The 26379-nt window shown below is 48.7% G+C and overlaps 1 protein-coding gene across 1 annotated transcript in view; it reads left to right on the plus strand.

Moving 5' to 3' along the window:
* The window catches only part of DOCK2 (dedicator of cytokinesis 2), a 398948-nt gene that overhangs the window by 342175 nt on the left and 30394 nt on the right, over positions 1-26379 (plus strand). The window contains exons 29-35 of the mRNA XM_019635935.1: positions 1158-1276; positions 4524-4672; positions 9604-9689; positions 16539-16695; positions 18618-18658; positions 22779-22869; positions 23498-23617. Of these exons, the coding sequence (XP_019491480.1) occupies positions 1158-1276; positions 4524-4672; positions 9604-9689; positions 16539-16695; positions 18618-18658; positions 22779-22869; positions 23498-23617 (763 nt within the window). The remainder of the gene's footprint in view (positions 1-1157; positions 1277-4523; positions 4673-9603; positions 9690-16538; positions 16696-18617; positions 18659-22778; positions 22870-23497; positions 23618-26379) is intronic.

The following is a 26379-nucleotide window of genomic DNA, read 5'->3' on the forward strand; positions in this document are numbered from 1 at the left end:
AGGGGCTGCAGCCTACGCCGTCGCCGGCGACTCAGGGCAGCCCAGCTCCAGGTTGAGCTGTTGTTCAGCATCTTAGCTGTGGAGGGCAGTGTCATTGGCCCTCATATGTGGGATCCGAACCGGGGCCCTCTGGCGTCCCAAGCCAGTTCTTAACCAACGCACCACTCGGCCGGCCCAACAATCTATTTTATTTAACCCCATATTCCAAAATGGTATCATCTCAATATTGAGATTTGTTCCTTTTTTGTGTGTTTGTTTTCCGGAGCTCATTCTTTGAAATCTAGTGTGTTTTTATAGTTACAACACATCTCTACTTGGACTAGTCATATTTCAAGTGCTCCAAAGATAACATGTGGCCTTGCTTTCCTGTTGGCTAGACTGACCTCAGAGGATGAGGAGGAATACTTGTGGGGGCATGTGTGGGATAGGCTCAGAGTGGGAACGGGGTCAGGGACAGGGAGGAAGAGCTTGGTGCATGGGGGGGTGGGGCTGGGGCGCAGGCCAGTGGAGGGAGGGCAGAGGCGAGAGAGGAGAAGGTAGGGCGCAGGGAGGTAATCGGGGACCCAACGGGCCTACTGAGCTGGACCCCCAAAGCAGCAGAAGCCATGGAAGGATTTGTAAGCTGTGGCTCAACATGATCAGATGGGGCTTTGCAAACACCTTTCAGGACAGATTGTCAAATATTTAGACGGGCTAGAGAAGGGTTTGGAGGGTCGTGAAAGTCAGCCATCCCGTTTCTCTCTCCACTCCAGCTCTTTATTCTAGAGGCGAACAAATAAGCTGACCGGACTGAAAAACTCATGAAAAGCTCCAGGGGCCTCCATGAGGTTGGCTCTTGTCTTTTCATGTTGCTTCTTTCCAGAACCCAGCACAAGCTGAGCCTATAGTACTCACCATCTTCATCATCATCATCATCATTATCATCATCGCCACCAACACCAACACTTACTGAGCCAGACTCTATGCAAAGCCCTTTGTCTACATTATGCCTTTTAAGCTTCTCAACAACTCGACCAGGCAGGGATTATTATTATTTGCATTTTACAGATGAGATAACACAGGCTCCGTTAAGGTACATGACAGGCACACAGCCGCAGGGCCACGCCACGGACAGTGGCGGGGCCTGACCCAGCTTGTGGGGCTCGGAGTTTCTGCAGGGCCTGGAGGAAGCTGTGGCCGGGCTTGTTCTGGACGATGAGGAGAGAACTGTCTGCCTGTCTGAGAGCAGCGCCGGGAGGGAGCAGAGGGCTGCCTTCCTCTTCCCTTTTCGAACTGAGTGAGTGATCTTTTCTGATCAGCGCTGCTTTGTTGCAGAGTCCCCCTGAGGCTCGCAGGACTCTGAAACCCAGAGGGTCATCACTTGCCCTCATCCCTGTTCATTTCACAGCCTGTGCCCGTCTTTAGAGAGCCATATGCTCTCAGCTAGAATGCCCTTTCTGTCCCATATTTCATAAGTGAGTGACTTGCACAGCTTCCTTCTCAGCTGGGTTCACGACTGTCTGCCGCCTTTCCCCTCCCCTGCCTTCCTCCTAACATCTTCCTTCCTTTCTGTTTTGCCAGGTCTTCTTCGTGCCCTCAGACCCTTCACATTCATTCTCACAGTCACCTCCTGAGAGGTGAGGCAGACGAGGCCATTGCACAGATTACACCGGAGGCCAGAGAACCCACTCCTTTCCTCCTCCCCTCCCCTGCTCCCCCGCACCTACGCTCTGCTCTGAGCTTCATAACCAACTGTCCTTTCCCCACAGCCCTGGATGTCGGCACTTGGATGTATCCTGCTGGCTTAATTTAAAAACCTTTCTAAGTGGTATCTGTTCCCAGGGAGATTCAGCTTTCATTATATGAAAAAGACCCTCTCACCAATTCCCTTCCTTGCCTTTTTTTCAAATACAGCAGCAGCTGTGTCCCTTGAATGAGGATCTTTTTTCCAAATGCGTTTGCATTGAATTAGCCACACCTATATTCTGTGTGTGTGTGTGTGTGTGTGTGTGTGTGTGTGTTCACACGCACGTGCATCTATGTATATGAAGACACATGCACACATTCGGATTGCCCGAACACAAAATCCCATGTGCTGAAATAACGTTTGTGATATAAATGAATGAAATTTCTTTATGAAGCACTGTACTTAGAGATCGGCCTCTCTCTCTCTCCTCAGTTCCAATTCTTCCAAACATTTCTTCAACTGGCTGCAAAGAAGGCAGGTCAAAAGTATCTGAGAAATCCCTGGTCTACGGCATGTCTGCTCTTTATTTTAAACCATCTTAAACGTATCCTTATCATAGCCAACGCCTTCCAGTATTCTAAAGGCCTTTGTGGCATAAGCAATTTCTCTATTCCATGGTGGCTTATCTGACAGTTCCCCATTTACCTTCTACTTATTACTGCACTCGACTTTGAATTTTAAAACCCCACTGTGGGCTTAAAGTATCTTGAAGGACGAAATCAGAAACCTAGATTAGCAATTACTATAAACCCGCAAGAAAGTAAGTTTTCTTTTTTTCTATGTGGGCCAAAGTGAAGACTTGAGGCTCAATTGTAATGTAAATGCATCATATAATGAAGCTGATATCCTGGAAAAGCGTCTTTATCTTTCACTCAACTCTCTGCCTGACTTCACCATTTCATTCTCACTAACTGAATATATTCCTAGGACGATGCCTTTTTTATCTGAGTTCTGGGGAAATGCTTGGACATTAAACCTCATTTAGGCTGAATGAAAATTCACTTTTTTACTGCCTTCCCTCTCATCTCCTTTTCTCAGCTTTAATCTAGCGCAGTGGTGCCAGGATCTATGTCATACTATCTGAATGCCTGTGCCTCAGGAGCTCTGTGCCCCAGGCGAAGGCCACCAATGTTCACTCTGACAATGGAGAAAACCAGGATGGGCCTCTTGGCTCTGATTCTCAGGAGGAGAAAGAGGCAGCTGCTGATGTGACACCCAGGCGTCAGCTTCAGTGATGGGGCCCCTTGGATGGGCTTGCCCCTCACTCCCCAGGAAACCCTGCAACCCCCCAAGTTCCCCTCTTTCTCCCCCGTCTCGGCCGCACCTGATCTGTGTGTTCTGAGCAGTCTGTTCATTTCTGCTCAGCAAGGCTGCGCTCCGTGGCTCGTTTTGGCCAAACATCACAACAGCAGTCGCAAACACTGTATAAATGCACCACGTTCCAAGCCCTGTCCTGGGCACTCGATCAATAATAATTCATTTATTCTCCTCAACCAACCCTGTGAAGTCAATACTAGTATTCTTCCCATGCTACAGGCGAGGACACTGAGGTTCCAAGAGGTGATTGACTTGCCCAATGTCACATAGCTAGTTGATGGTAGACCAATTTATAGATGAAGGGTGTCTGTGCCCTTAACCAGCTGGCCACACTACCCAGGCCCCTGGGCACTGATTCTTCCGGGCTCCCTGCCAAGTACACACATGAATATTTTCACATGGTCTTCTCTACAGGTTGGCCTTGTTATTGCATTTTTATAAGATACATCCAAATCACATAGCTAGTGAACATAGGAGCTAGACAAGTCTATTTCCTCATTCAGCAGACATTTATTGAGTATCTAATATGTCCTGTGCTCAATGCCACTGATAACAGTGGTGAGAACAGACATGGTCTTTACTCTCAGGAAGTTCTTGGTGGGAGAGGCAGACGTTTATTAAACAATTCCACAAATATAGACACTGTTGCAAAGTTGGGTGAGAAGACAGAACACAAGCCAATGTGGGGTGTCTGACCGAGCTGGAGGTGGGGGTGGGCGTGTGGTGGGGGCTTTTCTCATCACATCCGTCCAATGGCACCCATCCAGGGGAAGCCAAGTGGTAATGGGGGGGCGTTGGGGTGCAGCAAAAAAAACACTATTATCAACCAAGAAGCAGTGTGAGCACAGGCCTGCCAGTGAGGGAAGCAGGATGAGTTTGTGACACCGGAACCAGGCCCACGTGGCTAGCATGGCAACACCGCGGGCAGGGGCACCGGCCTGCCTTGAAATGAGGCAGAAGAAATGAGAAGCTGTAGTTCCTCGGACCCCAAAGCGATGTCTGCGCCCCCACTCTCCCACGGACCATACTATTAGAGCAGATTCGTAGTAGTGAATTGCACTTCTCTTGTTTCATAAAGCAGTTGGTAAAAGCATGTTTTCCAAATCTCAGAAACGGTTTGCATTGCAGACAGGCATCATTTCAAATATCCCTGTGATTTACCATCACAAACGTATTTCATCAGGGCCCGGTTTGCAAAGCAGATCATGCAGGTGAAAAGCCTCGTAAACACCGCAGTGCTTTACACACAGCAGTGTTATTATCTTTAATAACAGGGCTCATTGAGGAGGATGCATGCGCCTCTTGCTGGAGTTAATGTATGTAAAGTGTTCAGAATGGTGCCTGGCTCTGGGTAAACAACCATCTACGTGTTAACGTGTTTTTACTGTTCTGCCTCCTTTCTTCCTCTCCCCAGGCTTGGTCTGAGGTGCACCCGTGCATCATGAAAACCAGTTTACGTGTCCGCACCCTTCTCTTTCAGGCCAGAACAAAATCTGCTTCATCCCGGGCATGGTGGGACCTATATTAGAGATGACACTTATCCCTGAGGCTGAGCTCCGCAAAGCCACCATACCAATCTTCTTTGACATGATGCTGTGTGAATATCAAAAGAGTGGGGATTTCAAAAAGGTAAAAAAAAAAAAACGAGGCTGGAAACTCATTCCAGCATCCCTAATCCCCAGCCCATTTCCCCATAATGATATCCTGGTTCCATCTGCCTGGGCTCCATTCAGAGGCCTGACTGGAGGATGGGGACATTTATTCATGCACCAGCAATGAGCTGGCAGATCGGATTTGGGCAGTATTCTATCACGCTTTCCTGCCCGAGGCCAAGATTAAAATGTGCTTTCTTGCTGTGTATTAGCTTGGTCCCTTTCTCACCAATGTCAAACTCCTACCGCCCAACCTAAGGGATCCCCAAGGCTGTGCAAAGGCCTCCCCTCCCACTGCCCTGATCTCGCCCCGCCTCCGTCTGGCACTTCTGAGATCACTTAGAAGGTGTGTATTATCTAGAAAGAGCTGACCCTGCCATGTGTCACAGTCAGCCGTGCATGAATCAAAGGTGACAGCAAATGGAGCTGGAGCCCGGCTCTCAGGGGCACCTGTGGCTCAGGCGTGGGAACAGGCGGCTTTCCCCAGCCTGCAAGGAGGGGGCAGCTTGTGTGACGCCGGGCTCATTGGCTGAGTATTTTCATTGAAAATCCTGTCAACCTTGAAGGATGAGGACCATTTTCTGGGCTCAGTCACTCTAGAAGCTTCTGACCGTGGAATAAGCACCCCTTTCCACAGTAGGTTCCTCATGGTTTCGGCGCTTTCACCCGGCAAAGGAAAGTTGGTCTGTAAGCCCGTCAGGCTGCTTTAGTGGTTCCCTCAGATCCCCCTTGGGTCCTCTCCGCCCACCTTCTCACCTGGTTTCACCCCTAACAGGCCCCTCCCCCCTCCCCCAGCGTTGCTGCCTCTCCTTCTCTACCAGATCCTGCCACCACGTATTTTTCCTTAAAGCCGGCACATAAGGGGCAGCAGGTTCCACGCAGCTCTTCCTGAAACTCCTTAGGGATCTGACCCCTCCTTTGTCCTCACCCAGTAGAGGCCAAGCCTTCCAGCCTGCATTCAGGGCCCTCCTTCCTGGGACCTCCAGCGGGACTGTTCAGCCACTTTCTCCACCTCTTTCCCCACCCACCTGTTCCCCAGCCGTCCCCGCAGCGCCCGCCTGTGAAGGGCATTGCCTCAGCGAGCGAGCGCCCACCTTTCTGTGTTTCTTCTTCCTGCTACTTCTCTGCCACAATCAGAGTCCAACACCTTCTAAATTCCTACTGACCCTGCAAAGCCCTTCCCGATGCTACGTTGTTTTATCTGCCCGAGGTATGATTACTATATACTACCCGGCATTATCCTCATTTCTGTGCATTTTCCCGTGTCCCCCTCATCCTCCCCTAATAAAAGCCTAACAGGAAGTTAGACTGAGGGGCTGGGGGTTGAGGGTGGGGAGGAGGGGGCTCCAGGGCACGCTCCTTTCTGCTCCGAGTTTGTTTGGCGACCTCATTGCCAGATTGTCCTGTCTCCTCCTGTCACCCAAATTAGATAGCTGATGCCTCTGACTGATAACCTTTACCCTTGGTGAGTACGGCGCTTCCCTCCAGACTACCTGTGGACAGGCAGATTCAGCAAGAGGGGCCTCGGGTGGGCCTCACTGGCTGGCACAGCTGTGCCCCAGCCAGCGTGAAATGCTTCTCGTCCTGCATGGAGCTCAGGCATATCACCCGGCCTCAGCACAACGATCAGCTCAGAGGTCTGTCTCCATCGCGAGACTGTGAGCTCTTTGAGGGTCAGAGCTGGCCTCCGCCCTGAACGCCTCACCTCTGTCGCATGCCTGACATGTATGTGGTGGGTCCCACATCAGTGTTCCCAGGATGAATAGAGGCGTTTCAACCCCATCCTGCCACATTTCACAGGGCGAGCCCGGGCACAGGGAGGAGCTTCCCAGTAAATGTTTTTATAACACAGGGCGATGAGAATGGATGGCCTCTGCCTTGGCTGTTGCAAAGGTTAAATGAGATTGTCAACAAAGTCACGATGGTAAGCGCTAGCAGAAATTGAGCACTTACGATGTGCCAAGTGACAAGCTGGCCTTTTGACGTGTGTTTTCCATCAACTTCTCCCAGCACCACTATAAAGTAGGTGCTGTATTAAATCTCCATTGAATAGATGAGAAAACTGAGCCTCAGAAAGGTTTATCAAGTTGCCCAAGGTCACTTGGCAGGGAAAAAGGTCAAAGCAAGACTCAAACCAAGCCTGTTTGAGGCCCAGGGCTGTGGTCGTAGCTACTGCTAAGTGCAGCCCCTGCCCAGGAGCAGCAGGGCCCATCTGCTGGGGGATACGCTTGACTGAGACCTTCACTCCCCAGCCCTCCCCGGAGGGCTCAGGCGTGGTGCAGCGTCACTCAGCTCTGCGCATCCCCTGGCACCGTCTCATTTCCCTCCCCGCAGGCGCTTTTGTGACCCTGAGACAAGTGCTTATTTGCCCCATCACTTCCCTGCTCCAAAGGCAAGTTCAGCTCAGGCAGAGGAATCGTGCCAGCATTCACCACTGAACAACCCAGACAAGAAAAGGTGCTGGTTTTCTCCCCCAGAGCTGCTTTCCGGTAACATCCAGCAGTCATAACAATAACATCAGCAGCAGTCCTAAGTGGCCGAGCAGCCCCGGTGCGAACTTCAGCTTGTGCTTTATATATGGAACTGCCCACCCCATGCGGCGGGTACCACTATTATGCCTATTATCTCGACAGGGGGCCTACAAACGGTGGCCCTGCAGGCCCAGCGTGTCCTGCCACCTGCTTCTGTAAACAGTTTTATTGGCGCCCAGCCCTGCCGATTTGTATCATCTACAGCCACTTTTGTGCTGCTACAGCAGAGCTAAACTAGTTACTCTCCGGCCCTCTACAGAAAATGTTTGCTGACCACTGGTGCAAACTATGAAACTGAGCATTAGAAAGACCTGCTAGCTTCCCCAAGATGGTGGAGGGGATGGAGGAGACAATTAAAGCAGGCAGCCTAACAGCAGGCCCACTCTTGTAGGCCCTCGGTGGTATTTCTTCCTGCCCCAGGCCCAGCAGAGTCGACATCTCTAGTCAGGAGAGCCCTCACCCCTCGACTTTGGAGAATACTTGACACATAAAAATGCACCAGATAAGGAGCGTGACCTATGGCAGACTGGCAGCCCAGACCCTCGCCGGCTTGGCCCCCGTCTAGGCCTCTGCTCCTCCTTCCTCTCTGTCTTGGTCTCTGCTCCACCTGAACCACGCTCTTCATGTTTCTCCACACTCCCACCCTCACACCTTTGCTCATTCCATTGCTTTTCATATTTATCACAGTCCCATCCATCTTCCAGGCCTTGTGCATCTCCTCCCATAAACCTTCCTCAGGTGGAAACTCACAGGAAATTCTTTCTTGTTGGCGCTGCATCAGCACAAGCTCCTGGTTCTTTCCTTTGCTCCCTGGCACACAAAAGTGAGGGAACGGTGGCATGGCGGGTGGTCCGTGAACCAGGGGAGAAGTGAGTCCAGCCCGTGCCTTTCATCACCTCAAGATCCCAGTCAGCTAGACTGGGCTTGGTCCTTTGTGTCCTGGAAGGAGCCGTTCTTCTGAGACAATAGACGAGCCGCTGAAACTCTCAGAGCCTCTACTTCTTCATCTGGTATCGTAACTGACACCGAGGGTGGTACCAAGCAGAGGCTGGCTGCTTTTCACGCAGTGTCACATTTGAAAGCGATCCTGACCTCCAGACCTCGTGGCGTTATTGAGAGGACTGAGGGTTAAGAGGCTGCGTTAGGAGCTAGAGCTACCCCAGGGCTCCCTTGGCCTTGGTGATTGTCGCCAAAGGCCCCCTTCCCATCTCCAGGTGCACGTGTCTTGTTTGGTGATAAAATGGGAGATGAGTGGACTGACTGCGTGATCTGGATGGACTCAGCAGGGTGTGATGTTGAAACGGTGCAAACCAGTTTGCTTTACAGTCATGTAAAAGACACCATACGGACCTTCAAAATGTTGTTGAATAAGCCATGAACTCAATGGGGTGAAATGCTTCTTGACATTGAAAGTGGGGAGACAGAGCACTCTGTGACTTCCGCGCTACAAAGTTTGGTAGAGCTGTAGGTGCAGACTTATTTTCAGGTCACGTAGCCAGTCTGATCTCTGATTACCCATTCCAGTTGTCACCAGCATTGACCCTCTGAGGCACCAGCTGATGTAAATATGACAGCGTCAGGTATGGCTTGATCCAGGGGCTCAGCAGTGGCATCAGGTTTCAGTCTTTCTCCATCGCCTCCTCTCTGCTGTCCTCGGTATTGGTGCCATCCTCAGGCAGGCTCTGTCACTGTGGCCATCTCCAGCAGCCTTGGGCTTACAACCTTCAATCTTCAAGTAAAGCAGAAAGACTGTTTGCTAAGAGTTCCAGCAAAGCCTCAGATTTGAGTCTCACTGGCTTTGGGCCTTTCTTTACCCTCGAGTCCGGATGATGAAAGATACTGATTAGGAGCTAGGCCTGTGTCATGTGCTCACACCTGGAGCCACCTGAGTCCCATAGACTGAGATTCGGGCTGGTGTGGTCACCAACATGTGGAGAAAGGAAGACCAGGCAGGCAGAAGTAGCAGCTGTCCACGACAACACGCCACTCCCTGGAGATGCGATGCCCTGTCACATAACCTCCGTGCCTTTGCACATGCCGTGCCCTGTGCTTTGATCACCCTGTCCCTTTTCCTGCAAAATTTCTACATAAACTTTGAGAACACGCTCAGATGTCATGGGCCGTGAGTCTTCCCGGCTCCTCTCTCTCTCTCTCATGCCCATCGCTCTGCTGCAGCATTTATCATCGATTGCCCCTCTTTACTTTCCGGGGCCTCCTAAAAGGCAGGCATAGCACCCCGTTCCGTTTTGCATTCCCTGTTCCCAGCACTAAGCCTGGGAGATGATGGTGCTCCCTAAAGCTTTGGTTAAAACGGACTAATTTCAATAGATAGCCGTCTAATGTTGTCATTGCTGATTTTCATCTCCACTTTCTTCAGTTTGAAAACGAAATCATCCTCAAGCTGGACCACGAGGTGGAAGGGGGCCGAGGGGATGAACAGTACATGCAGCTGCTGGAGTCCATGTGAGTGCGGTGCGCAGTGTGGGGCGGGGCGGGGCGGAGGTCGGCCCGAGGCCGGGCAGCTCGGGACTCCGGGGGACTCGGGAGGCTCTGTTGATCCCTGGAGACCAACCTGGAGGCTCATGGGTATTGCAAAAACTCCGGTTTGGGAAGAAGAAACCTCACATCCCTCTCTGGCGTGGCTATTTCTCTGATAGTGATGGAATGAGCCAGGTGAAAAGAAAGCTTGCTGTGTTGGGAGGAGGGACATAATCCACCAAAACGTTCATTTTGGTTCTCTCTCAGCTGCGGAATGGTTGTTGCTCTGTTTTTCTTTTTACTTTTTCAGTCTTTGACCAAAACTGGTCACGAGCGACACATGTGGCTGCCACGCCCATGCTCTCTCTGTTTTGTCTCCTTTAGCCGAGTTTGCACTTTGATCCCCATTTCACAGAGGTGGCCCCTGAGGCTCAGGAAGTCTCCTGTCCCGGGAAACTAGGATACCTCAGTGAGTAGACAAGCTGAGACCCAAACTGGCTCTGCAGACCCCAGTGAGTGCGCAGGGGCCGAGGACAGGACAGTGGACGTGGAGTCAGCACATCGTTTTAACAGCTTATCATTCGCATACCATCCGAGTCACCTAAGTGTACAATTCAGTGACTTGTAGTGTGGTCATACCATCCAGACCACAATCAATTTTAGAGCCTTTCAGTTACATTTTGAAAGAACCCGGTACCCCTTACCCCTTAGCTATCATCCTCCCTCCCATCCCCTGCCTGCTTTCTGCCTCTGTAGGCTTGTCTATTCTGGACGCTTCTTATAAGTGGAATCCTACAGGACATGGTTCTTTGTGTCTTTCACGTAGCGTGTTTTCAGGGTTCATCCATGCTGTAGCATGTGTCAGTACTTCTTTCTTTTTATTGCCAAGTAATAGTCCACTGTTCAGATATACCCCGTTTTGTTTCTTCATTCAACTGTTGATGGACATTCATCCACTTCCCCTTTTGGCTCTTAGGATGATGCTACTTGAGCATTCAGGTCCACGTTTTCGTGTGGACATATGTTTATGGTTCTCTTGGGTATGTGTATACCTAGGAGTGGAATTGCTGGGCTATGTGGTGACTCTGTGTTTAGCCTTTCGGGGAACCATCAGACTGTTTTTCAAAAGTGGCTGCACCACTTACATCCCTACCAGCAGTGCGTGAGGGTTCCAGTTTCTCCGCGTCTTCGCAGCACCTGTTAATATCTGTCTTACTGATTTTAATGGCCTGCCGTGTGGGTGTGAAGTGGTGTCTCACTGTGGTTTTGATTCACGTTTCCTTGATGACCAGTGATGTTGAGCATCTTTTCACGTGCATATCGGCCATTTGTATGTCTTCGGAGGACATTGGCTTTTATTCCTGGTTCCACGGCTTAGCAGCTGCACAACTTCGGGCCAGTCATGCAACATCTTTGGCTTGTTGTCCCGATCTGTAAAATGGGGATAATAGGCCTCCTGTGGTTACTTTGAAGACTAAGTAACTTAAAGCATCTGGCTTTAAATTACACAACAAGTAAAAAGCTCAATAAATGGACTTAGAGCTCTGACTCTCGCTTTCCCTCCCTCTCTGACGCCATGGTAATTGCCACCTGCCCCCCTCCCCCCAAACATCTCCCCAGGTTTAGGGATGTGGCTCAGACATCGCAAATTTCCTCATTGTAGATTCTTTGATTTGTATCATTCTCCAGCATAACTCTGAGTTTGGCTTCTTCCCCCAATCTTCTTTGAATATTGTAACTTTAACAAGAGCAAACTAAAGGCCTTGCTCTAACCCTCACAGTGCCCCCCCCTCCACAGCCCTGCTCAGTGGAGCTTCAGGTAGCGCTATTCCCGTCCCCATCCCCCTGTTGTCACTGTGCACGGCCCTCACTACACACCTGGAATGCAAATGCCACCTGGCCAGAAGGGCAAGCCCACCTTCTGCTGCTTAGGTGGGTATTGAGGCTGATGGTCCAGGGGAAAAAGTGACATTTTGCCTGAGTCAACGTTTATCTTAAAGTTCTCGAAAGGAAAAAATCTAAATATTGACCAGAAGTGAAACTGTGTATCCTGCCGGCAATTTCCATTTTTATAGGCGGTTGGGCCTCTGTGGCAGTCTTGAGGTGATCAGCAGGATTTTCAAATCCTTCCTGAGTGATTATTTATAAAAGGAGCCCTTAGAGGTCAAGGAAATGAAAAACAGCTCATTATTTTTCTCCCGAGATAGAAGTGTGAATGATTTTCTACAAAACCCATCAAGTGCAACTTAAGGAGCCAGGACCCCACCAGAATGTCCAGTGACCAAGTCGCTGCTCCTTCCTTTGAACTTTCTGATTCTCAGTTTCTTTCTCTGCAAATTGGGGATAAAAATACTCTCCAGCTCATAGGGTTTTTGTTGAGAGTAACCAAGAGAAGCCATGTAAAATGCTTAGCACCGTTTCTGACGCCTCGTAGGTAGTCCAGAAATATTAGCTATTATGAACTTCGAAGTAGATAGTGATGTGGTGATTTAAAGCCATAAGCCCACCTGTCTTTGTTCCTCCGGGCTAGTCATCCTCAGTTCCTCCAGCCCTTCCACGTCTGTCTTAAAGTGAGGATCCCATATTGGATGGAGTAATAGACACACTCTACCCTCCTGTATTTCGTCTGCTTGGGAATATTTCTAGAAGGGAGGGGCCTGAAAAGCTAAAGGGGACAGAGAATGTGTGTTCTGGGGCCTGGGTCCACCCAGCCAGTTCAGTGCCCAAAAGAGGACCTGTCATAAGAGACACTCCATTTTAAAGGAATAAACAAAAAGCCCAGTTCTGTTAGCACTGATGGAGAGTGGGGCCTGGGCTCCTTCTGAAGGCCTCCCATGCTGAATGCAAATCAATTTGAGGGGCGAGCTCCCTCCAGCCCCCCGCCCTCCAAGGCAGGGTCCGAGACTCTGCCATCCCTCCTTCCACTGAGTGACAAATTATCTGCATCTCCTGGATATCCCCACAGCTCTTTTTCATTGTCACTTATACTCCATTGCGGGACTCAAAGGAGTGGAATAGCTGTGTGACCGTTGCAGGACCAAGATCAGAGCCTAGCCCCATGTCCCTCGTACTTCATCTACAAATTGAGAGTTTTCATTATTCCTACCTAAAGGAGATGGTGTGAGTAGTAAATAAGAAAATCAATAAAGCAGGCTTAGCACAGCATCTGGGACTAGGTAGTACCCAGGAAGTGGTAGTGCCCCTGTGTATTATGGGAAGTTTCTACACCCACTTCCCGCGCTGGATTGTGACCCCCTGGAGGTCCGTGAACCCCTAGTTTCTAGGGCAGTACATGTTTAGTGGATAGATGGATGGTGGATGGATGGATGATTTCAAACCAGTCTGCCCATTCGTCTCCTAACCCTAGGCCATAGGAGCAGCTTTCCGACCTCTGGCCTAAAGAATAGAGAAACTAACAAAGCCAAGACTTTGTTCTTCTAAGCCCTCATTTCTCAAAAGACCAACAGCATTAGCCTCACAAGACTCTCAAGCCCTAGCCAGACCTGCTGAATCAGAAGCGATGCCCAGGTTTCCCCATGCACATTGAAGTTTGCAAAGCAGTGGGCCAAGCCAGTTGTTCATAATGCTGGCTGCACGTCAGGATTACCTGGAGAACTTGGAAAGTAAAATATCGCTACCTGACTCCCACCCCCTGAGATACAAAGTCACTGACCGAAGGTGGGCACTGAGCTTTGCCAAAGCCCCCTGGGAATTCTAACATGTGGCCAGGGCAGAGGACCACTGGTGTGGCCCCGCTCAGGCCCTGAGATGCCTTCGGCGCTGGGAGGCTATGAGAGAGCACACCCCAAACACTGAGGTTGCATTGTCATTAGGGTAGGAGCAGGTGATACGACCATCCCAGAAGGAGTCAGGCTCAGCTGTCACTGCGCCAGACAGGCCTAAATCACAAGGCAATTTGCATCCCGCTTTGAGAGCTGGGAAACAGGTGCTTCTCCCACCGTGAAGATGGATTTGTCTGATCACAGCCGCAGTTTGAGACGTCGCCTCCTTGCAGCCAGACTTGGCTTCTGGGAGGGAATGACCCTCCAAAATCCTTGCTTTTTTCACCTTTCCTTTCCTGGGAGCTCTTGGGACTTCAGCTGCGATAGGGAGACTAGCCAGAAACAAGTGGCCTGGGTGATGCTTGTCTGCTCGAGATGTCTGAGAATACACTGCAACATTCCTCTGTGGGAAAATACAGAACGATGATTGTCTTGATTGTCAAGGTCACCGCTAACTACCAGAGTGATGTTGGCAAGGTCATTTAACTCCTCTGAGCCCTGATTTCCTCCACTGTAAAATGAAGGGTATTTTTTTGTTACTTATCAGAATTACTGTGATGGTTTCTTAAGAAAGAGTGACTAGTACAGAATAAATGATTAATAAGAAGTAATCATTTATAAAAAATTTAATCCACCTGTCTCTCCCCATGTAGCCTGTGGGCTGTAGGTATGATTTTTTTTTAATTAGATTTATCGGGGTGACAATAGTTAGTAAAATTACATCAGTTTCAAGTGTGCATTTCTATAATACATCATCTATATATCACACTGTGTGCTCACCATCCAGAGTCAGTTTTTCCATGACCAAATATTTGACCCCCTTTACGCCCTTCTACCAGCCTCTCTCCCACCTTACCCTTTGGCAACCACTAAACTTGTGTTTGCAACAACATGGATGGATCTTGAGATTATTATGCTAAGCGAAGTAAGTCAGGCAGAAAAAGTCGAGAACCATATGACTTCACGCATATGTGGGAGATAAAACTGAAAGTCACAAAGGAACAAGGCAAACAAACAAATAAAAACTCAGACGCATGATTCTTTTCGATATTTCTTCTTTTCAAATTTTATATCTTTCTTCCCATCCCCACACAATGCCTAGCAACTAACAGGTGCTTAAGGAATCTTACATTTTTAATTTTTGTTTTTGAAATGTAGAATATTGTGGTTTTTATTTGCATTTATCTGATGATTAGTGATGTTGAGCATCTTTTCATATGTCTGTTGGCCATCTGTTATGTCCTCTTTGGAGAAATGTCTATTCAGGTCCTCTGCCCATTTTTTAATTGGGTCGTTTTTTGTTGTTGTTGTTGTTGAGTTGTATGAGTTCCTTATATATCTTGGATATTAGCCCCTTATCAGAGGCGTTGTTTGCAAAAATCTTCTCCCATTCAGTTAGTTGCCTTTTTATTTTGTTGATGGCTTATTTTGCTGTGCAGAAGCTTTGTCATAAGAAAAGATGAAATAGTGCTATTTGTGACAACATGGATAGATCTTGAGATTATTATGCTAAGTGAAATAAGTCAGACAGAAAAAGTCAAGAACCATATGATTTCACTGATATGTGGAATATAAAACTGAAAGCAACAAAGGAACAAGACAAACAAAGAAACAAAAACTCATAGACACAGATAATAGTTCAGTGGATACCAGAGGGTAAGGGGAGAGGGGAATACTAGAAGGGGGTAAAAATGGTCAAATAGATGGTGATGGAACGACAACTGACTCCATGTGATGTATAGATGATGTATTACAGAATTGTACACTTGAAACCTATGCAATTTTACTAACCATTGTCACCCCAATAAATTTTAATTAAAAATAAAAGAAATACATTTAGACTATCAATATTACAGCAAATGTAAAATTTTTAAATATCAGATGCATGTTTAAAGTGAAAATTGAACATTGCCGTCCTCTGCTCCTCCACCTAGACCCTTTGTCAGAAGCAACCACCATTAAGAGGTTGGTGTTCAGCCTTCCTGCACATTTATAAACACACAGACACATGATACAGATGTGTCACATGGTGTTCGGTGGTTGAGAGCACAGATGCTAGAGCCAGACTGTTGATATTTACCAACTGCGTATGTGACCTTGGCCACGTGAATTGAGCTCTCTGTGCCTTAGTTGTCCCACATGCAAACATACCATCTCATAAGACTGTGATAGGAGATGAAATGAGTTAAGATTTGTAACACATTTAGAATAGTGCCTGGGACATGGTAGGCTCTATGTGAATTAGTTAAATAAAAAACAAATATTGTTCTGAGACTTGCTTTTCTCAACTATATATTTTGTACAGCTTTTTGTGTCAAAACATGTTGATCTCTCATACTTTTTAATGGCTTCATAGTATTACATTTTGTGAATGCGCTTTAATTTATTGGGTTGTCAGAAAAGCCATGACATATTTTTTCTATGTTTTTTTGTTGCAGAAATGCGTCATGACTTTTCCGACAACCCAGTATTTAACCATTTGCCTATTTGATGGAAATTTAAGATGGTTCCAACTATTTCACCATTAGACATAATTTATAAGTATTATAAATATATCCTTGCGTACTTCTGGGAATATTTCTGTAAAATAGATTCCCTGAAGTAGAATTGTTGGGTCAGAGGATATATATATACATTTGCAATTTTGACATTGTGACAATCGCTACACCAAAAAGTTGTACTGATTTTCTCTCGATTTGGGTACGTCACAGTGACCATTTCCCCCACACCATTGCCCACCCTGAAAATTTACTTTTATTTTCATTTTTTCCCGTTTTGATGGTGGGGGAAAAAAATTACAGTTGACCTTGAGTAACGTGGGTTTGAGTTGCATGGGTCCATTGATCTGCAGTCCATTGAACTGCTGTATGGGCAAATAAGTTTACAAATGATAAGTGATTGACTAAATTAAACAAATGAGCCCATGAACCAGGGAGCTGGGAGTCCCTGGATTATTTGGCTTGTGCGCCCCCCCGGACCCCCCCCACTCCCAGCCCCCAGCATCCTCTTTCTCCCCTGGCCTTGAGCTCACTGCCCCCGTCTGTGCCCGCAGCCTGATGGCGTGTGCTGCTGCGCACCCAACCATTTCCAAGTGTGTGGAGAACTTCGTGAACCTGGTCAAAGGCCTCCTGGAGAAGCTGCTGGACTACCGGGGCGTGATGACGGACGAGAGCAAAGACAACCGCATGAGCTGCACCGTGAACCTGCTGGTGCGTGGGACTGGCCTGCTCGCCCCTTGGTCCGCTCAGACTGCAGTCCTGGGGGCGGGCCTGGCTTTGGGGCTCACTCTTGCTCCTGATCAGGAAGCAGCGCTAAGGGCTTTGGAAGTCAGACAGACGTGAGATCGCACCCCTGTTCTGCTAATCCCTCCACCTTCCCGTGCCTGTTTCCTGACATGGGACATGGGAGTGAGCCTTCTCGTTAGCAGCTAACACGTCACATGGAAGGAAGGCGGCACTAGAACGTGGTTAAGACTATGAGCTGTGGAGTCACACAGCCCATGGGTTCTTACCCTGCCTCTGATCATTAATAGAATACACAAGTCAAGGGCGTTTTCTGAAGGTTTAGTTTGCTTATCTATGCCATGGGGGAAATAACAGCACCTGTTTCATGGTCGTACAGCCCTGGCCCGTGGTTAAATGCTCACTATGTGGTAGTTTCCTTCTCAGACAGAATAAAGTAATACCAGTCCTTACAATTTACAGAAAATGGCTATGGGACTAACCAGAGCAGCTAATCTCAAACCCGGGCTCTTAACCCATGTACCACAGGACCTGCCCCAGGCCGGGTCCCAAACAGGCTCCCTTCCTATGTCCTGTGATGTCACAAGACAGGTAGTAACAGCCACGGTGCTTCGTACCCACCATGTCACCACCCTCACCCCCCAAAGTGGTTTAAAGGAATAAAGTTGGCCAAAGACCATGCGGCAGCCACCACAGCAAGCTCCCTGCCATTCCCAGTGTCCCAGAAATACTGTACAGACTCCGTCCCCATATTTCTGTAGTGCGGCTTCAGTTTCCTTTTTAACAGCCTCCATACCTATTGCCATTGATTCTCTAAAATGCTACAAGGCAGTTAAAAACCCTGGTTACAGCAGAAAGGAAGCCACTGCGCATAACTCCGCCAGGCCCAATTTACACACAGAGCATGAAGGGGGCGCTGCCGGGAGTTCAGCAGTTTATCTCTATGTAAAGAGGCAGGCGTTGGTATAGAAATTGACCTACACCGGTCAGACTGACCAGGGAGAAAGCTCAGACAGGCAGCTCTAGAAGCAGTGAGCCCCTGCTAGCATTTGGTGCCGGGATGGTACGGGGAAGGAGGACAGGATGGTGGAAGTAGGGGCGGAGGGGCCAGCACTGCTAAGGTCTAGTGCAGCTCTGTGACCCAGTGACTGCCCTGGGCACATCACCGCCACTCTGAGTCTCAAGTGCAGGGTGGGCACTGGAATAAACTAGGGCTTTCCCAGGATGGCTCTGCATTTGGAGCATGACCCCCTGGCTGAAAATCTGTAAAGACTTCTTTGAAAATGCATGGAATTCGGATCTCTGGTGGTGGAGCCCAGGACGACTGCTGGTCTGAATGAGCCCTGTGCTGGAATGGGAATCGGGCTTCTTCGCTTTGCCCGGTTTAAATGTTTCTCATGTAAACATGTGGAACCTCATTCTAACTCCTAACCGTTCTGCACTGTCAGGACTTATGACCTGTCACCATCCCTGGGATCTATCAGGATTACTGTTCACTCTGACGATTGCTATTCCTCTGGTCCGCCTGAGCACAGGGTCTGAGCTTTCGAAGGTCAAGCTGGTCTGCCTCTGTCAGTAGCCTCTGTCAAAGCAGAACGCCTCAGTCTTGGCAGCCCCCGTCTCAGCGCAGTACACAGCTCAGCTGCACCCCTGATATGCGACGCTGAGATACTTCCTCTGTCCCTTCATCGTCTAAGGATCAGGGAAGTGACTTTCAAGGCAGAATCTCCTAATGAGGCTGTTGGATGCATTCAGGAAAGCACATTTCTTGCTGTCTCAGGGCCTGGAGGTGGTAAATAGCAACCTTCCTCTCATCTCCCTCACTACACCCTCCACCCCTGCCGCTCTGCCGAGAAAATCGCTCATCACTGTTTCCCTCCCCTCCCTAGAATTTCTACAAAGATAACAACCGGGAAGAGATGTACATAAGGTAAGATTTTTGTTCTCTAAAACCCAGACCTGCTGTGTCACTCTCCTGCTCAATATCCATAGATGGCTCCCCACTGTCTTCAGGATACAATTTAAACCTATCTTCTTGGCACTCAGGCCTCTGTGTACTGATCCCCAACAGTCTCCCCAGATTCAGCTCCTTCCATTCTCCTATTATCAGCCCCCAAACTCCACTGCTGTTTTGCAGTACCCACAGATCCTACTTTCCTTAACCCGCCTTGTAGGTATGGCTGGTGAATTGCACTTGTATTTATTGCAAAGCAGGCGTGTAAAGCCTTAGGCCAGGGCTTGTAAGGCAGGTAGTCAGCTCATTAGCCAGCCCATTTTCAAAGAGAAGGAACTACCAACACTCATGATGACACTTTCGTGTAGGTATTTAAAAGATACTTGGAACACATCATGAAGGATTTTTGGGGAGACATTAGTCTGGAGCAAAGAATTCCCTTGCCAGTTTTTCTCAGAATCTCATTTTTTTTTCTCCAAAGTTTTTTAAAAAATTATTGTTATTTTTACTCTTTACAAAAAGAATACATTTAATTACCAAAATGAAACAAACAAAAAAAAACCTCATAAAATATGGACAAACAAAACAAAAAAAATGAAATAAACTCCCATAATCCATACATATTTCCTGACCCTTTTATATTTATATATAGACTGAATTCTGTGCATGCATATTTTTGCAAAAATGAGATCATATTGCTCATAATTTATTCTTTGCTTGACAAGAACTCCCATGTCAACAGATATTTTTCAACATCATTTTTCATGAAACGATAAAATTCTCTTTCCAGAATACATCACAATTTATATAGCCAATCCTATAGTTTTGAACATTTAGGTTGTTTCCAACTTTTTTCTCTTCTAAATAGCATGATGACAAAATCCTTATACATGTATCTTTATGCACATCTTTATGAGACAAGAAACCACAAAGTAGAATTGACCATGCAGTTAACAAGCTCGGCTCCTCGAAGGTTCTTGACCCCTTCTGTCCAAGGCCAGAGACTCCAAGCCTGAATTTACTCTGCTATTATGGCAGATATTTGTATGTGCTTCTTTTGATATGATTCCAGAAATAGGAGCTATCATTTGGAAAAAAGATCATTCCGTAGGTTGTCCTGAGTTTTGGAGAGTATTTATGACATCACTAGACATGACTTAACCATAGCAGCACAAAGCTTTGGGTGACGAAGGGCCTGGGTCTTCACTTCGTTTTTCTGTGAGCCTGGATGAGTCGCTCAGTCTCTCTGGGCTAAAGTTGCCCCCTGTAGGACCTTTTCCTTCTACCTTCCGTTCAGAGGATTCCATGAGATGCTGCTACAGGTAAAGAGGTTGGCACATAGTTCCCTCCCCCCAGCCTCTCTCCTTCCCATTTTAGAGACGCAGATGGCGAGCCCCAGATCTCCAGAAGCTTTGGAGATGTGAGTCCTGTAGCAATCTTACGAAGCCACACTCGCCTAAACCAGACGTCGTAAACAGGGTGTAGTCTGAAAAATCTGTTCTGTTTGGCAGGCATGGTATTTAAAAACATTTTTTAATTGGTTGCCAAATTTTAAAAATCTAGAAATTTTAACATAAAAATAAAAACGTCCCTCCTCTTCTCCTGAGACACTCAGAAGGTATGGTGGCGCTACTGTGTCCTCATCCTGTCCTGACAAGAGTCACCTAGACTGAGTGGTGACGAGCCCTTCGGACAGGGCAGGAGAGCTCTGGTCACAACCTCCTCTCTGCCCGCATTGAACTTCACCAGCGCGTCTCACTCAAGCTGCCCATCTATCATCTGTAGGTGTTTGAGTGTGAATCCCAGGTCTTCTTTGGGCTCTGTAGTTGATCACCAAAGTCTTGAGCTGACAAAGGGGAGGAGAGAGTGCCTTGGCCAATTAAGGAGCTGAGAATAGCAGGGAGGCTCTCCCTCTGACTCCTCTAAATATTTTGAACCGAGTCATTGGGGCGTCTAAGAGACCAAGGACAGGCAGGATGCGATAAGGCGGGAATCAGCCATGCACGTAGGGGTTTCTAAAAGTGGACCACAGGCTCAACACTCCCTACATGCAGGCCATGTGCAATTTCACTGATAGCTCTGCGGGATCAGCAGCAAGTTTAGGGGGGAAGAGAGTAGAAAGGCCGTGATTGTAGAGGCAGAAGTAGCTGGTTTCAAAATCTTGTTTTACCTATTTCTAGCTGTCTACTTCAACATAGGCCTCAGTTTTCTTATCTACAAAAGGATTGTTGGGAGGATGAACTGATATGTTATAAAGCACCCATATGTTGAAGAGATGCATGCAGACTCTTTCTATCCGAGATGCTCCCCTCACAGCCCCTTATCTTCAGATCTCAGCCCACGTGTCTCACTATGGAAACCTTTCTAGAAGCCCCACCTGGATGAATCCTGCTGTCACAGTACCATAGACCTCTCCCGCACGACATGGACCACAGCTGCATTTTTGCAATTATTTATTTTATTATTTGATTGACGCCTACCCCCCTTCCCAATATGTCTGCCTTTGCCTCCACACACGTCCAGGGCCTGGTACAGCCTGTGTGCTCACTACAACTTCGCTGGTTGCATAACAAATGAGCAAAGGTCAGCAGGGTGTCCCGGCTCATCAGTTATCAGAACCACTAATTGGCCTCCTCCTCCTCAGAACCCTTGGCAGCCCCGACCCTGCGGTCAGACAGGCTACAGCTGGCGCCCAGTATGTTTTATGTGGCTAGGGCATTAAACATGTCCCTCCTTTGGCAATATTCTGTGCAGAAAGCTTGCTTCCAACAGGAACCTAAGCATGAGCATTGAGACCTGCTTTGGGGACAGATGCTTGAGGAGCCGTTTGTCCCCTGTACTTAGACAGTCAGGGCAGAACCCTGCATGGTGACCAAAGCACCATTCCTCCCAGAGGAAGGGACCAAGGGCATCACCTCACAGCATCTTCTCCTCACCAAAGCACTAAGAGTTGGGTTGAAATAAATGTTACTGGTGACGTGCAAGTTACCAAAGCAGGGGTGCTTGGGCTCTAAATTCTGTTTCCAGTGGTGGCAGGAGGAAACGTTTTATAAAAGAACCGAGTTCACAGTGGTAATAGGTAACAGTTGTCATTGCTCAGTGCTGGCTGCGGGCTAATCACGTTCAGGGCAAACTCACTTTTGTTAGGAGCAATGCTAGCCGTCACTTTCTGAGCCTTCATACGTGGTCTGCATGGCTGTTTATATGCCCAGCAACTCCATAGGCAGGTTCTGTGAGCGCTGCCATTTTACAAGTGAGCAGAGTAAGGCACAGAGAAGTTAATTCACTGCCCCTTAATACCTCGTATATGTCAAAAACCTAAAAGCTGACCAGAGCTCCCTTCCTTTGTCCCCAACACCCCTCAGCTGTAAGTCATCCCAAGGATCAGAATTGGAACATCACGTTGCACAGGGATGGGAGGTGGGAATGTGATAATCGTTGAATAGTAGATTCTGCCTGTCGACAGCTCCGGGCCTCGCCGTGAAGATCTGGTCTCTGGTTCCTGGTTCACTTCCTTTTCTTACCAGGAAATGCACTTCCTTTACACCCAGAGAGCACTGGTGAGCGGGTAGGAGCTGCCCTTTACAGCGCTGTTTACGCGCCCGGAGTAGTGCAATGGTTAGAGCTTGGGCTCCAAAGGCAGTTAGCCTGGGAACCTGGTCCAGCCCTTCCATCTGTTAGCATATGACTCCTGACCAGTGACTCAGTCTCCTTCTCTGATTTCCCTTACTTGTCATATTGCGTTGGCCAGAGTCTTCAGTATGACGCTGAACAATACTGGCTGGGAGGGTGTCTATCTTTTCCAGGCCATAGTTTTCTCATCTGAACATGGAAACCCTCAAGGGACCCATTCTGCAGGAGTGTCATAAGGATGAAATGATCTGAGGCATTTAAACTACTTAGCATGATACCTCTCACTCCCTAAGTGCCCCACAAATGCTAAGTGTTGTCATTGTGACCCACGCGGGAGGGCTGGTTAGCAGGGGTGGAGGACTCCCTGGGGACCTCCAGAGGTGCTCAGCTGTTCTGCCTGACTCCTCCCTGGCCTGGCCTCCTTGTCGCTGTACCTGGTAACTCAGCATATGTCCCCAAACAGGTACCTGTACAAACTGCGCGATCTTCACCTGGACTGTGACAATTACACGGAGGCCGCCTACACGCTTCTTCTCCACACCTGGCTTCTCAAGGTACTGCCCTTTCAGTGCAGTGGACTTGTAATGGGGTGTCCCCTTGGGGCCCTCACAGCAAGTGGAGGAGATTTTTTAAAAAGAAAAAGAAGTAACCAAATATATTTTTTGTTTTGTGTCCCCAAACTCTTGACCTGACAGATTACTTTTCTGCACTGCTTTGCCTGGCCACATAAGGTCTCGGGTGACCTTCACATTTATCAGCAGCAGTAACCCCTGGAGATATGTCTTGCAGTTTTATATAACACCCAAACTGTTTTATATAACACCCAAACATCGACTATAAATCATTAACATGCCCAGGGAGTTCTTTTCCTTCCCTTGAAAGTGCTGCCATAGTTAGACAGAATCTGAGGGATTGCCTTTGGGTTTTGAAGAGCTGGGACCATGTCTCCTAGGGGTCCCGTGAAAATCCCCACAAACCACGTGTATGAGCCAACAGAGAGTCAGGCTCCACTCAGCAATCACCAGGAGGCACTTCTCACGTGGAAACTGCAGACCAGTATCCCTCTGACTGACCTCTGACACCCAGGGGGCACAGGGAGGCAGCAGGGGTGTTTCCAGGGCTTCCTCTCACTCTTCATCAGTGGGGAAGCCCCTGGTGACTCTGCATGTCCTCTCTCCACAGTGGTCAGATGAGCAGTGCGCCTCACAGGTCATGCAGACAGGCCAGCAGTACCCGCAGACCCACCGGCAGCTGAAGGAGACACTCTATGAAATCATCATAGAATACTTTGACAAAGGAAAGGTAAGTGGACCCTGCCTTTCCTCTCTGTGGGGACCTTGGCTGCTGGGGAGGGCAGTTCTCTCCCATCCTTCACACCCAGTTCATCTGCAGATTTCCCTGCCGCTCCTAGGTCTGATCACTTCTTTCCACCTTTTCCCCATCTCCATTCCTACCCCCTCCGTTCATGGCACCAGTGTGGCACACCTGGACACTCAGTGAGTCCTAACCCGTCTCCCTGCTTCCTGTGTTGCCCCTGACAGGGTGATCATAAAACATATATTGGATCACGCCATTCTCCTGCTTACAGTCATCTTAATGGTTCCCCCATTCCACTTAGAACAAATTACACATCCTCCCCGTGACTCATGAGGCTCCACATGAGCTGTCCTCTGATTGCTTCTCTCATTTCATCCCTGCCAGCCTCCCTCGTCATCACGTACTCTATATGCCACCACAGGGCCTTTGCACTTGCTTTTCCCAGCTTAGCATCCCTTGGCTGGCTCCTCTCCACAGCTCAGGGCTTTGCTCAGGTGTCCCGTCCTTAAAGAGGCCTTCCGTGACCACCCTAGACAAAGCAGCACCCCTGTCCTGAGTCACCCTATTGCCTTTTCAATGTACTTGTCACAACCAGACATCACCTTCTTCATGTTGTTTTTCGTTGTTCATTGTCTGGCTCCTCACTTTAGAATGCCGTGAGGGCAGACACTTGCCCACAGCCGAATGACCAGAGGCTAGAGCAGAGCCTGACAGGCAGGACCCAGTAAATATATGCTGAATAAGTGATAGCATTGAGTGTACAAATGCCACTGTGGTGCCATCATTGATCTCTAAACAGCAAGGACACATGCTCTGTTGGGGCTGGTCAGGAGGTGAGCCAGACCAACTGCTGCCTCCCCTCCAGCCTCCAGGGGACCTTCAGGAAGCACCAGCCCAGATGCCAGCACTCACCCTGTAGGAGACGTGGCATGGTCGCTAAGTTCTCTGGAGCCAGATGGCCTGAGTTTCAAACCTTGTTCCTCTACCACCCGCAGTTCCTCTGGCCTCTCCGAGACTCTACTTCCCTACCCACAATAGTGAGATAGTAATAGTACCTGCTTCCTGGTTACAATGTGCCAACTGGGTGAGAAAATGCCTGTAGGGCATCTAGCCTAGGACCTGGTGCATAGTGATGCCTTGTTCAATTTTAACTATCGCCATTATTACCCGATTCCTCCTTCAAGGCCCCAGTTGACCGGCCGCTTCCTCCATCACCCTTTCCTGAGTCCTCCAGCTTACCTCCAGCCCTGCCTCGCCTCTGAATTGCAAGCCCTCTTACAGTTCATCAGGACATAATTTAACACTTAAGTTTGGCCTGTCCTGTCACTGCAGTTTATCGCATCTGTCTGAGTCTGATCTCCCCACCTTCCCTGGAAAGACAAAATGAGGTGATGTCTGTGGAAGGGCTTATAAATTCCCAGGAGTTGAGCAGTTGGAGAACACTTTTTAAAATGCACAATTATACGCCTCTTGAGGGCAGAGACTCTGCCATTGCCGGAACCCCCTGCTCTGCCCCATCAAGTCAGAGCTGACGATTAGTTTATCAGCTGATTAAGTGGGTCACAGCAGGAAAGCCCTAAAAGTGCCTACTGAGCTCTGTCCTCTGCAGGGCATCCAGTTCAACCCACCCTGTGCTGAGCAGAGAGGTAAAAGGCATATAACCCCCAGTCTCAAGGACCTTACCACCCAGTTGGCCAAATAGACACGCCAGCCATGATCATTTTTGCACATTATCCTTCCATGGTGGGCAGTAATGGAGGAGGGGAGGGAACAGGGTGGTAACAAAGTGCTTTGGGAGCAGAGAGGAGGCAGAAGATGAGTACAGCTCTCTCCAGAAGCCACTGCTGTGGCAGCTTCTAGAATAAAGCCCACACTCTGTAGCAGCCCTTCCGCTTCTTTCCCCTGTACTTCCCTTCATTAAAACGCATTGCTCCGGACACGTTCAATGGCTTTCTCCTCCACAAGCCCATCTGTCATCACCTGGTAGACTCCTCTACATCCCTCAAAACCCAACTATTGCATCTTTTGTGTGTGTATGCTTTACCCACGCATGTTTCATGAAGCAGAGACTATGTCTTATCCATCTTTATATCTGCTCCATCACTGCATACCATACCATGCCTAGAAGCCAGCAGGGGCTATAATGTATTAATATTAGACTCAGAGGGATCAGTGACTGTCAGAGGCCCCAGTGACCAGCAAGGCAGACCCAGAGGAGGAAATCCCAGATCTGACTCCCTGCCTGGCCCCCTTCCCCGTTCCTTGGTGGTCTCCTAACGCATGGGGAGAGCATTTCTGGCAAACAGTCCCCTGGCCCAGCCCCGGGGCATCCCCACCACCTTCTTGCTCAGGCTGAAGAGAACGCACCGGCCAGCCTGGCCCACAGGCTTGGTTCCTCCAGGCACATAAAGCATTTTGATGCTGCTCACTAAGCTGCCATGGGTTTCCAGCCACAGCTCCTCCACTCAGCAACTCGCTTTCTTTGTTTTTATGCTTGGACGCAGGGAGAACACTTTTGTAACAAAGCAAATTCTGCATTTTGGCAACCTCCCCTCTCTCGTCCCCCAGCTCCCCCATTTAGGTGCATTTTCCCTTTTAAACCGAATATGAAATATAATGAGGGCCCCTTGAGACCGCCAGACCTCCAGCCCACCCTGCATTCCCCCTGCCTCTCTGCAGGGCTGCCCAACCCCTTTAGTCTAAGATGGGGGATATCTACTGGCTTCAGCCTCAGACAGAAAGGATCC

This window comes from Hipposideros armiger, unplaced genomic scaffold (assembly GCF_001890085.2).
Source record: "Hipposideros armiger isolate ML-2016 unplaced genomic scaffold, ASM189008v1 scaffold_25, whole genome shotgun sequence".
Classification (NCBI taxonomy): Eukaryota; Metazoa; Chordata; class Mammalia; order Chiroptera; family Hipposideridae; genus Hipposideros; species Hipposideros armiger.